The sequence below is a fragment of the Perissodus microlepis genome, chromosome 4, assembly GCF_051167445.1.
Source record: "Perissodus microlepis isolate ML-2025 ecotype Zambia chromosome 4, ASM5116744v1, whole genome shotgun sequence".
Lineage (NCBI taxonomy): Eukaryota > Metazoa > Chordata > Actinopteri > Cichliformes > Cichlidae > Perissodus > Perissodus microlepis.
Window position 1 is genome coordinate 19,988,040 of NC_140464.1, and position 12,670 is coordinate 20,000,709.

General features: G+C 41.1%; 1 protein-coding gene across 1 annotated transcript; it reads left to right on the plus strand.

Moving 5' to 3' along the window:
• The first annotated feature begins 8,246 nt into the window (after positions 1-8,246).
• Positions 8,247-11,960, plus strand: nptx1l (neuronal pentraxin 1 like). Its single transcript, XM_084926391.1, has 5 exons — positions 8,247-8,809; positions 9,089-9,296; positions 9,904-10,148; positions 10,260-10,439; positions 10,738-11,960. Exons 1-5 carry the CDS (start codon positions 8,366-8,368, stop codon positions 10,957-10,959), a joined length of 1,299 nt encoding a protein of 432 aa, XP_084782517.1. The 5' UTR covers positions 8,247-8,365; the 3' UTR covers positions 10,960-11,960.
• The last annotated feature ends 710 nt before the right edge of the window (positions 11,961-12,670 follow it).

The window sequence follows — 12,670 nt, forward strand, 5'->3', positions numbered from 1 at the left end:
CCCCTTAGCTCCAGGTGTTGTGCCAAAAAGTTATCGTGATTACCGTCCGCGGAGCGTGCGCAGTGCCCAGATTACTTACAGCTACTTCCGTGCAACTGATATAAGATGCGTAAGCTGAACACAGCTTCAACCGTCTGTTTGTTGAAAAATAGTAACGCGTCCACACCGCATTTTCTTGTTAGTAACGGTAACGGCGTTGTAACGATAGGAATAGTAATTAGTTAGATTAGTCGTTACTGAAAAAAGTAACACCGTTAGTAACGCTGTTACTTGTTTATTCCCATCACTGCCAGTAACAGATTATAACCATTTAAATACATAACAATTTGAATTCCTGATTGTATTAATATTTTTGGGAAAATAAAATTCACTTATGGTCAAAAAAAATTTTTTCCACTTAATATTTCTTGCTAAGTGAATACTAAACATGTATTACAGCTAAATAAAAAAAATAATTACGCTCTAAATCGTGTCAAGTATATTAAAATGGGCAAACAGCAAGAGCACTTTTCACTTGTTTTTACTGCACTACAAACTTGACAAAGTTTAAAAAGAACAAGGAAATTAAAATTAATATATACAAAATACAATACGATTCTATTAAAAGTAAACACTGCCCAGATAGTGAGCTGCATCGGTGCAAGTAAATAATAACTAAAGCAGTCAAGCGCTTCTTGTTTATAATTATCATTATTGTTACTCCTATTATTACTTTAACTTTCAGCATTTAGTCTGTATTTGAAACAGCATCAAAATTTCACAGAATCTTTAAGTTTTTGTAATTTGTCATTTCTGTTGATTAACAGGCTGGAATCAATCATCCTTCTACTAACACAGCGTGGGCGCGCTTGAATCTTAATAAGATGAAGAAGCACAACTTTTCCTTCAGTCGCCTTAACTTTTTTTTCTTTTTCTTTTCCTTTTGGCTTGGCGTGATCCAGCATGATGTCTTCAGTCCCTCCTGCAGAGAAAAGGTGCCAGACAGAGGCCTTGAACAAGTCAATCACTCTCCCTTTGTGTTGCTCGGCGAGAGTACATCCCTTCATTAGACTGCATCTCCTGACAGCGCTTCATGCTTCCACGGCTTCTTTGACAGCTGAGTGGTGCACAAACATGAGGCTCCCACCTACACAGTGCTTGTGCCCGCCCGGTTGGCTGGTCTGTGCCACAGAAACGTGCCGTGAACATATGGACTCGTGTGGAAATCAAGTAAATAATGACTAAAGCTGAGCAGAGAAGTGTGCACCGCACCAGTGAGTGATAGGACTTTATTTCACACTTGCATGCAATTTCTGCATTATGCCTAATCTTTTCTTACAACCCTCACTTTGGATGCCAAATAGAAACCTGCCTGTTGTGTTACCGATGATGTACAAGCAGAAAAGTGGCTCTGAAGAGGGTTCGCACTTTGATTTAAGCTGTATTTAATAGTAATAATAATAATTCACAGTTGCAGTTTAGCGGGCATCATTTTTCACATCGCTGTAAAAGGATCACACTCATGGAGGAATGGAACAGGAGGCATTTCATGTAAAGCAATAAAGGTGAGCAACATAGTGTCTGTGGAGTCTGCAGTCAGCCTCCAGCTGCACTGAAGGGATCCGAGGTGAGATTGAAATCCACCCCACAAGGCCATTTGTGATGTGGATGTAAGAATGTGTGATGCCTAATTCATAATGTAGAATGCCTTCAGGACCTGAAGGAATACTGTGCCTCTTGCATTCATCCCAAAACAATATTCAAATTCAATAGAGATGGCAATGAGAAGACAACGAGGGAGAGTGTTTTGAGTAACTGATGGGTAAGAGGAATTCTCTAAAGGTTTCAAGTAAAGCATCCTTGTGGAAACTAAAGTGGCCATGCTGTAGCTGTGAATGTCTACACGAATTGCTGTCTGTCTCTCCGTGTTAGCCCTGCAATAGACTAGCAACCTGTCCAAGGTCTACTCCATGTCCTCTTCTATGATGGCTAGGATTACCCTCCCACAGTTTAGAAAATAAAGGTTGGAAACTCTTAGAGCAAAATACTACTACAAACCTAATGCATATGTGTCATTAAGCTGCACACAAACAGCTCTGCTCATCAAAGTATCCAAATCCTCAGGCCCAGGCTTAAATAACCACTGATAACATCACTATGACATCATAACAGAGCCAGAGATGACCTAATGCACCTCTTTTGACATTCAGTATAGCCTCCATGTCCACGAAAATCAAATAGACCGACCGTTTGAGCATAATATTGGTTAATTGAACTGCACAGCATTGTAAAACAGAGTTTGATGCATGATTAAGAAGCAATTTACTTAAAAATATATGTTAAAATAACTGATTTTTTTAAGCTGGTAATATTGATCAGTTCATTGGCTGTGGTTGAAGGAGACGAAAAACAAAAAACACTGCAGGAAACACAGATGCAAGCACACAGTCAGTGTAGAGGAAGAAAAACCAATAATGTCATCATAATAACTGATAATCTATAAAATCTAAACATGCCCGTGACAGCAAAGACACTCGGTGGTGGTATGATTGCATTACGAAAAAAGGCGGTTTGCTTTTTTTTCATACATCAACAGCGGCTCATAAAGCTTTCTGTTCATATTCCAGCGCCTCACAGTTTGCATGCATTTGACAGCAGATGAGATCAGAAGAATAAAATGATGAATGACTTGACTTGTAAAATCTTTAAAAAAAAAAAAAAAGAAATACTGATAATTCATAACAGTAATTTTCGGCATTCTGTATCAAATCACCGCGTACTCCGAGCACTCGGAAGGAGAAAAAACCACTTCCACGCACACACTGTAATATATTTCCTCATCTTCTTGAGCAGAAGCAGAATACTGCCACGTTGCGCAGATAATGATCCCGATGTCAGATGATGCATTGTATCAATTTCAGATGGCTGCTCGGCTCATGCAGAAGGAACGAACAATTAAATCACAACCTTTAATAAAACATAAGGAAAGCAGTATAGTATGAAAAAACTCCATCTGCCCACCATAAGGCAAATAATCCCCATCCCACCAACACCATCACCAAAAAAAGTGATGAGAAGTTATAAGTAAAATGTCGTTACTTTAATTAGACTCTGTGGACTTTGTGCTGTCTGATATTTTCCTTGTTCAAACCAGCAACTGCATACTAAAGTTCCTGTGACCCCAAAATGGAGAGTGTTTTCCTCCTCTGGAGTAGTGAGGATGGCTGTGGCCTGCTGCACAAAGAGGCAGCTTAATTAGGCTTTTGTTCATGGAAATGATGAAATACCTTCCAGTAATTATCAGACACAGTGGCAGTAGTGGTCATGCTAAAATAGGAAAACAGCAGAATGCGCTAACCTGCAGCTTCTTCAGGCATACAGTAAATATCTTTCCACTCTAGGTGTTCAAATGTTTCTCTAATTGGTGTGATTCAAACAGCAAGGGTTCAGCTTTAATGAAGCAGAGTGACGAGGTGATAAAGCTCTGCAATGTTAGCGTTACTTTGCTACATTAATGGGTGTGTATCTGTATAATAATCACACACACATACCTGTAGCATGTATGTGTTGATAAAAATACACACCTCCTCTGGCCCCGGGGCCCCCTGCATTGGCTTCAGGAAGTGTTTATTACAAAAGTTTGCAAAAAGTGTGCATGTTCGCTGATATAGCCACCTACCACTTGTGTTACTGAAATGCATTTTTATTGGATCAAACTTTGCAGATGTCTGCATTACAAGCCTGTTTTGTTTTATTTTAAACTCTAATTTAAAGTTTTGAGGGCAGAAGTTGAGTTTCCACACTTGAAATTTAAAATTCTCCCAGTGTTCTTACTCATAGATGCCAAGGTTGATCTTTTTGACCTTATTACTGTTATTACTAACTCACAGCAGAAATGAGAAAATGTATTGGTAAGATATTCTTACATAAATACACAAAAGACCTTTGTCTCCAAAAATATTATTTAAATCAAGAACGGTCAAGCCGTGCGTGCATGAAGATGTAGACGTCGCTTTAATCGAAATAACAGTTTTAAATGTTAAATGTTATGCTTGATTAATTTCTGACATCTCAAAGAGGGCCGGTGTGCTCAAATTTGGGCATAAAAATATGTGTGGCACAATTTAAAGAGAAAATAAACAGGTTTACCCACAGTATAAGAGTTACTGCAAGAAGACTTGCAAGAAACACACTTTTTCTGCTATGTTTATTAGTAATTTAAACCATTATATACGAACTTTGTAGTATGATATGTTACAGTTTACTGAACTTAGACCCCTAGCATTATACAATGTCAGTGGACAAACTAAAACCAAAAAGATTATTGCAGCACTTTAGCAGAACGTAGGAAAGAGATCAGGGAGAAAAAACATATTGCACATTGACAGCATGTGCAATTACAAGTATTGATCCCCAGTGCTGGAGAATGCATTTCCTCTGTGTCTGAATCTATTAGAAGGTGAAGCTGTTCACCAGAACAGGTGGACAGAGGCCTGGCAGCACATCCCCGACAGAGCTGCAGTGATAGAGAACAGGGTTGTGATAAGAATGACTGGCAGCTGCTTGCGTGAGATTAGCATCTCCAGAGTCACTGATTGTCACCTCTCGCACAACGACTTGAACAACAAATAAACATTTATCCAAACCATCATATTATTTCACGCACAGCACAGCTAAGTACATTACTAATTCAATAGCTGATGCAGCAGTCACAGCAAAACAGAAATGTTTACAGGCTGAACTTGTGACACGCAGTGGAAAATGTTAACCTGAGAGACTGGAAATTCTTCAAAACAACAGTCTGCTTCAAGTGTCTTCTTTGGGTTTCACATGACTGGAGGGAGGAGAAGTGGCGGGAGTAGTAGGTGAAGGGAAGAGGTGCAGCGTGTTTCTGAGGAGCTACAGAAGGTTTTTCTACTTTAAGCATATGGCTCCGAGACTTGTTTATGTGGGAAGCCCTGAATAATGAATTTATAATGAGTGCTAGACTTTGGACGTTTTGCACTGCTCTCTTTTCCCCACAGGGTAGATGATGTCTAGGTTTTTCTGCCTGATTATGTGGAATAAAGTCAATCGAAATAATAAAAACACAGTTTCCCTTCTTTGTCTATTCGGCTCATTAACTAGCACATTTCGGCAATGGCTACAGCTCTGGCAAATCACTTTATTTGAAGGCGATACTGATAATGAATAGACTTAGTAAAAACAAAACAAAAAAAAGCACTGTGGTCCATTGTCAGTAATTACATAACCAGCACAGATTTACCAGATGGCTGATATAGAAGAGACAAAAAGTTGTTTACTCACATCTCTGGCGCTGCCAGTAAAGATGCCCTGGGAGGGCCAGAGAGCGTGGCTTCATGTTGCACAACATGTATCAAAGTTTTGGGGTTATTATATTTTACCCAAGAACCATTTCTCTGCAATAGGCCTGGTGCTTGGTGTATTGTGAGTGCTCTGGTTGTGTTGCTGCAAGAAAATTCCACAAAAAGGTTTGATGAATTCTGCTTGGTCTCTCACAAAATATAATGGTTTTGACCACTGACCTGGATTTTCCTCTGTAACTTTGTTCATCCCGTCCCTGAAAACCTCCAGATAAGCGGCCTTCCAGTTGCAACTCTACCCGAACAGTTACATCACCTTAACATCTTTTATAACAACTTTCATTCCAAACTAAAATGCTGAAAAGAAACCATTTTCACTGGTTTCATCTTTATTTTTCATAATATCAAAGAGCGTCTATCAGTGATTAACATCGGAAAGTAAAATCACTAAACCTCTCTGGCCTTTCATTCCACTTAAAGTAGACTCTGCTGCATCACTTAAATGGGCTGTAATCCACAGAGAGAAGAAGTTCAGGGGACAGTAAGTTAACAATACAAACGTAATACATACGTAAATCCTGATAATGCTCAGTTATGTCGCATATTATGACACAGAAGCACAGTGATGTGACAAGTGAAAAGTGAGGCATGCAAAGAAAGACATAAAGTACTGTGCAAAAGTCTTGAGCCTGAATTCATTTCTTTATATTTCACTTTGAAGAAGTCAGACATTGTCTTGAGTGGTAGTTCTCCAGGCTTCCTGAAAGTCTTTCAGTGTTTTTATTTTGACAAAATTTAAGGGAAACTAGACAAGTGCTGGAAAAATAAATAAAGGATATGCCTAAAAAAAGAATGTCTATAGCAGGTGGTAGATGACCAATATCAAAAAGTCATGTCCTGAAGAAAAAGGGAAAAATCCAGCGAAGACCTGATGCAGGACCTACGAGAATTCAGCTGGACCATCGGTGGATCCATCAACTGTTTGCTGAAGCCTCATCAGAAATGATCTCTGTGGAAGAGTGCCTGTCAAGGAGACATTCTTAAGGAAGGGAAGCGGGGAGAAAAGGCTGAGGTATGCCAAATTACACAAGAACTGGACCGAAAATCTGTGACAACATGTCTTCTAGAGTGACGAATCCAAGTTTGAAATTCTTTGTTCAAATTGTCAGCAATAAGCTTGAACAAAGGTGGAGGCTCTGGCATGGTTTGGGGCTGCAAATGAGCCAGGGGTTTGGGGGGATTGTGTCAAAACTGATGGAATTGTGAATTCAGAAAAGTACCAACAGATTTTTTTTATCCATCATGCTTTACCATCTGGAAGGGGTCTGAACTCGGTTGCATTATCAGCCATGGATTGGCCTCCCAGGAGCCTGGGTCGCAACATTACTGAAGCATTGTGGGACCCAGACAGACAGAGAACAGAACAGAAAGGCAGTCAACATCCAAAGAAGAGCTTTGAATGTCCTTCAAGAAGCCTGGAGAACTATTCCTGACAACTACTTAAAGAAATGACAAGAAAGCTCCCTAAGAGAGTTCAGACTGTGCTGAAGCATAAAGGCTGTCATACCAAATGTTAACTTTCAAGCTCATTAGAATTGTATAAACTGTTTTTCCCTTGTGTATTGTTGCCCAGGTTTCATTAAATCACTGCACCTACTTCCCAAATTATAAAGTCACGAGGTGTGGTTCAAGACTTTTGCACAGCAGTGAATATTCTAACAGGACACTTTTTATTTGACTACTTGCTTGTAATCCAATAATAAAACTAACACCACAGTTATATAGCAAATGAATCATCCAGTGTTAATTCCTGACCTAAAAAAGCACCTGCAACTACAACCCAGAGACCCACTATAGATGAGAGTAATTATGGCATGACCTATTTAACCACCTCTGTCAAACATCCGTCTGTCACCTGGAGTCCTGTCTCTCCTGCCTGTGTTCTTTTTTTCTTCCAAAGATCAAATTTGATTTGAAAGACAATATGTTCTCGTAACTGAATTGCAGCATTTTAATTTTATTTTAATCACCAACTGAATAAAAAGATAGTGAGAAACGGGAGGGAAAATGCCCTTCTTGAATAATAGATGGGCTAAATTGCTGGGGGACAGATTATCATTTTAGAAACTGAATTATTGAGATAATTATTGCGCAGAGCAGACCACTGACTGCAAGAGCGGGTCATTGGGGATAAATAAGGCGTGTGTGTGTGTGTGTGTGTGTGTGTGTGTGTGTGTGTGTGTGTGTGTGTGTGTGTGTGTGAGAGAGAGAGAGAGAGGTATAGCCTCTGAGTTTGTGGGGGAAGAGTGCTTTTCACGTTGAATTCTCACAGATCACCATGAGACAGACGTGTATGATCCAGATGACAGAGGGAGAAACAGGCTGAAACGAAAACATGAAACACGCTCTCCACGTTCAAACGAACTAAACGCATACACGAGCCGCTCTCTTTGCTCTTGCTGATACTGTGAAGTGGTGGGAGCTGTCCCCGGTGCTGAATCTGTGGGACACACACACACACACACACACATTATCTCTCTCTCAGCCACAAATTGATGCAACTTTCTGATCTCTGCATCCACCCGCAGCATGTGTGTGTGAGAGAGAGAGTCTTTAGGTGTACCCTAAACAAAACAAAACACAGCTGGCTCTGCTGGCACCCCGCCATGCAAAGCAACACCCCCAACTCCCAAACCACTACCATCTACAAATCAGCGTTTTCCAGATGAATATCACACGGGGAGAAATGACAAACAGCCAAAGCCATGAAAGATTTAACACGTGGGAGTCCGCGAGCGAAATGGGTTTCATCTCTTGAATGTGACGCGGATTCCGGAGCCTTTTAAACGGGGGCAGCGCGACACCCCCCCCCCCCTTCCCACCGGTTGTGATGCAGTGAGAGCGGCTCTGCGCAGAACCGGGCACGCTGTATAAAAACCTGCCGCACTTGCAGAGACTGAGTACAACAACAAGGGGGACACTGGCGAAAGTCACTGCGGCTCATAAAGCACAGAATTAAAGACGATAATAAATAAAAAGTGAAGCCCGGCGCAGACGGCGACATGCGGGCCGCAAAGAGAGAAATCTGCTGGAAACTTTTTCTATTTTCCTGCGTCTTCTTGGAGAGCTCGTCTCAAGACTTTGGCGGACAGACGCAGTTCATTTGCACGTCCGTACCCAAGGATATGGACATATGCTCGGCCACCTTGCAGAACAGTGTGCCGGGAGAGGACTTGAAGACCACGGTTATGCAGCTGCGGGAGACGGTTTTACAGCAGAAGGAGACGATCATGAACCAAAAAGAGACTATCAGAGAGCTCACCTCCAAGTTGGCTCGGTGTGAGAGCCAGAGCGGCGCAGACCTCGGGGACGCGCGGCCCGGGGGCAGGAGGAAAGAAGCGGGGACCAAAAACACGATGGGGGACGTGTCCAGAGGCCCCGCGGACACTTTGACGCAACTATCACAGACTTTACAGTCGCTGAAGCAGAGATTAGAGAATCTGGAGGTAGGGCTGCAGTTTCCGGGGATACTATAAACACTTTTGCGTACAGCTCGTTTTGCGACAAATAAGATGGAAAACATACAAAAATTATAATAAAACAATAGGTTAACAAGTCTAGATTCTTAAAATTAATTCGCAGTGTGAACATAAGATGAAAATAAAAACATTCTTTGCGTAGGTTAAATTGCTCGTTCAAGTTTACGGCAGTGACCCTCCAAAATAAAATATAATCTGGAATCTGAACCTTTTTCACCTAAATGCGCACTTTTTACCCCCTGACAGCAATTCAGCAGAAGCAACAACTCGGTGCAGGCAAACAGCCTGAAAGACCTTCTCCAAAGTAAAATCGACGACTTGGAGAAGCAGGTGCTGTCCCGAGTGAACGGCATCGAAGAGGGCAAACCCGGACTCCGCAATGAGACCGAGCAGCGTGGGAGAGTGGAGTCCACGCTCACATCGCTACACCAGAGGATCACCGACCTGGAGAAAGGTAAGTGGAAAGAGTTGGTGGTGGATTAGTTGTAAGCAATATGGGCTGGGGACTGTAACGATCAAGCAATCATAAGAAAATTGATTTAAAAAAAAACCGAAAAGTCAAGAGGGGGGGTCCAATCTAGGATAGTGGGCTACATTATTATATATCCGATTGGGACAGTGTATATCCCGCAGTTTTCAACTCCCACTATGGCCAGATTAGACCATTTCAAACATGCAATAAGTGACCTGCCACCGCCATTTGCTCCAAGAGACACACGAGAATTTACAACATCCGCTCACTCGCTCTCTTTCGCTTTTTTCTTTTTCTTTCTTCCTTTTTTCCGGAAGAACCGTCTACGGCGATTTCTGTTAAATATAGTCAATGAGGTGCGGGCAAATATGAAAAGAAGAGATGGCCGTTAACAGCGTTACCACTCCTGTGATGGATTTAGCACGCGAGATTAAAACAAATCTGGCGCGTCACCGTGGATTTGTTGTGTAACGTATAATTCCCAGGAAATATTCCCAGGATGTGAACGCTGGGAATGATATATCTGTGTGGGGTAGAACACGTCCTCTAAAACGAATTCAAGCCTGTTTTTCTGTTTCTTCTACCAAAGGTCAGAGAGAAAACAGGCCGCTGGATAAATTTCAGCTCACGTTCCCACTGAGGACCAACTACATGTACGCAAAAGTGAAAACGAGTTTGCCAGAGATGTATGCCCTCACCGTGTGCATGTGGCTCAAGTCCAACGCCTCCCCGGGAGTGGGCACACCTTTCTCCTATGCAGTTCCTGGACAAGCCAACGAGCTGGTTCTCATAGAGTGGGGGAACAATCCAATGGAGATTCTAATAAATGACAAGGTACGAGAAAAACGCAGGAAAAATCGAATCACACTCGATTTTTTTTTACACTGTAAGACATTCTCGTTTCCACTGTAGGTCTGATAATTCCTGCATTTGAACTTCTTAAAGGTAGCAAAGCTGCCATTTCTCATCAACGACGGAAAGTGGCATCATATCTGCGTGACTTGGACAACTCGTGATGGTGTTTGGGAGGCTTTTCAAGATGGTGTCAAGAGGGGGAGTGGAGAAAACCTGGCTCCGTATCATCCCATCAAATCTCAGGGCCTGCTGATCCTTGGCCAAGAGCAGGTAAGCAGTAAGCACAGCCTGGTTTTAATGCTCCACGCCTGCCAGTCGAAAGAAGCACCTTTTTAAAAAATGTTATTTCTCATGATTTAGTAACACACAACATATCATACATTATAGTATTTTATGTTATATTACAACAAAATGTAAGTAAGTTTTATAAGGTTAGATATAAGGTTAGAGCTCATCAAAAAATCCCACTGGATTGGCAAATAAACATCCAAATAGTTAAAGAGACTGTGGTTTCTCTTCACGAAGCAGGCTCATCATCCTTTATTAAATCAAACTGTGTTTGCCACAGGACACGCTTGGAGGAGGGTTCGACGCCACGCAAGCTTTTGTAGGAGACCTAGCAAATTTTCACATCTGGGATCGTAAACTGTCCGTGGGAGAAATTTACAATCTAGCGACATGCAGCAGCAAAGCGCAAGTGGGCAACGTTTTTGCATGGATGGAGACCAGCCTCGATATTTATGGAGGTGCCTCGAAGTGGACATTCGAAGCCTGTCGCCAGCTCAACTGAACTGAACTGCAGGGAAGAGAATCTCAGTGGTTTTTGCTAAAACCAGTGTTGTCACGGCCTCGGTAAACTCATTCAAAAGGTCAGCCAATCTGAGGAGACTGTGTCAGTGAATAGCGTCTGGGTTGTCATAGATATTTGAAAACATCACTTGTGGGCAGTTTGATAGATATTTTACCAGATTCTCACGTGGGATGGGCCACTGAAAAATAAAAGGGGAGCGCTCCGACACCCTGTGGTGCTTGAATGCGCATCCGGGAGGAGCAGGTGATGCCATTCTAGTGAGCAGAGGTCGCCCTCAGAGACCAAAATGACAGGCCAGCATCAAAAATACAGTAAGAGGTTAATGTAGTTTTTAGAGAACAGATGTCGCACTAGTCAACAAAATGACTGAGTCCTTCATATGTCTTTTTTCTGTCTCGACTGCCAGCGATTTTCACTGTGAAAAAAGGCCAGGTGGACTTTTGTTCTTTGAAAGGATTGTGTTCTTCAAGAGGTTACGAACTAGACAACATTGTTTCTCTGTCACTCTTCTTTCTCTAACCACCACCTGCTTGACGTGATTTGTCTGAAGAATGATGTATATTTATTGCCAATGTTTGAGCCTGAGTGCCTTGGGCTGTTGAAAAATATCTCAGCACATCCATGATCATTTGCAGAGTGTTTCTGTGTTTGTATTTATTTTCGTGTAAATTATTTTCCAAGGGGGCATTTCCTGTGACACTTTAAATTGAGGAAGGGTCAGATTGCTTATGGTAAAATGCAAATCACTGATGCCAATGGCACATTTTACAGATGCTTGTACTTCAGTCGTAATGTTTCCTGTACAGTAACAGCATGTCTTAACTTCTGTAATGCTGCGTCAGCATCTATGATCTCTGCTTTTACTATTCTACCTTTGGGTTGAGGTTTTATACTGTATTGTTATATGCTTAAAGCATGGCAACACTGACAGATGAAAAAAAGTTCTAGTTTTTGTAATAAATTGTGATACTTGAATCAAATACAGGTGTACATATATAATTATTTTTACACAAAAGACATAAAAAGTGAATTTTGAAACATTCAATTAACTATTATTTACATATGCCACAAAGTCACAACAACAGTCACCCCGAGGTGCTTTATAGACTCTATAGACTCTAAAATAATACAGAGAAATCTAATGACCCCCTACGAGGAAGCACTTGGTGACAGTGGAAAGGAAAAACTCCCTTTTAAGAGGAAGAAACCTCCGGCAAAACCAGGCTCAGGGAGTGGCAGCCATGAGCACAAAACAACAAAAGCATAACATTTTTCATGTTTAAGATCTACAACTTCTAAAAATATATAACTTAATAAACATGACAGACATTAAATGTTGCATATATGTTGTATGTGCCATGTAAGTTTAGCAAATGGCCCATTAACTTTGAACTGAATGTTTTGTTTTAAAGCTATGTGCAAAAGATTGCAAATATAGAACTGTTAACAGATTTTAGGGCTGGTAATTACACAACATAAATAGCTCTCAACATTATTTTATTCATTGCTTAGTTATCAATTGGCCAACTGAGTTAAAACATACAGAGAAAAGCTAAATCCAAAAGTTTAGTTTTTTATTTTGGCCCATCAGGCGGCCAGATATACTCAGTTTACAGTTTAAGCAAAAAAATCTCATAATTTAAAAGGTGAAAAAAAAAATATGAATATTAATGGATTATCCAGATAGTTG

Excerpts from the sequence above, each read along its gene's own strand:
- nptx1l (XM_084926391.1), top strand. The coding sequence starts at position 8,366 with ATGCGGGCCGCAAAGAGAGAAATCTGCTGGAAACTTTTTCTATTTTCC. Across the intron at positions 8,810-9,088 it reads AGAGATTAGAGAATCTGGAG|CAATTCAGCAGAAGCAACAA; the intron begins GTAGGGCTGCAG and ends ACCCCCTGACAG. Across the intron at positions 10,440-10,737 it reads TGATCCTTGGCCAAGAGCAG|GACACGCTTGGAGGAGGGTT; the intron begins GTAAGCAGTAAG and ends TGTTTGCCACAG.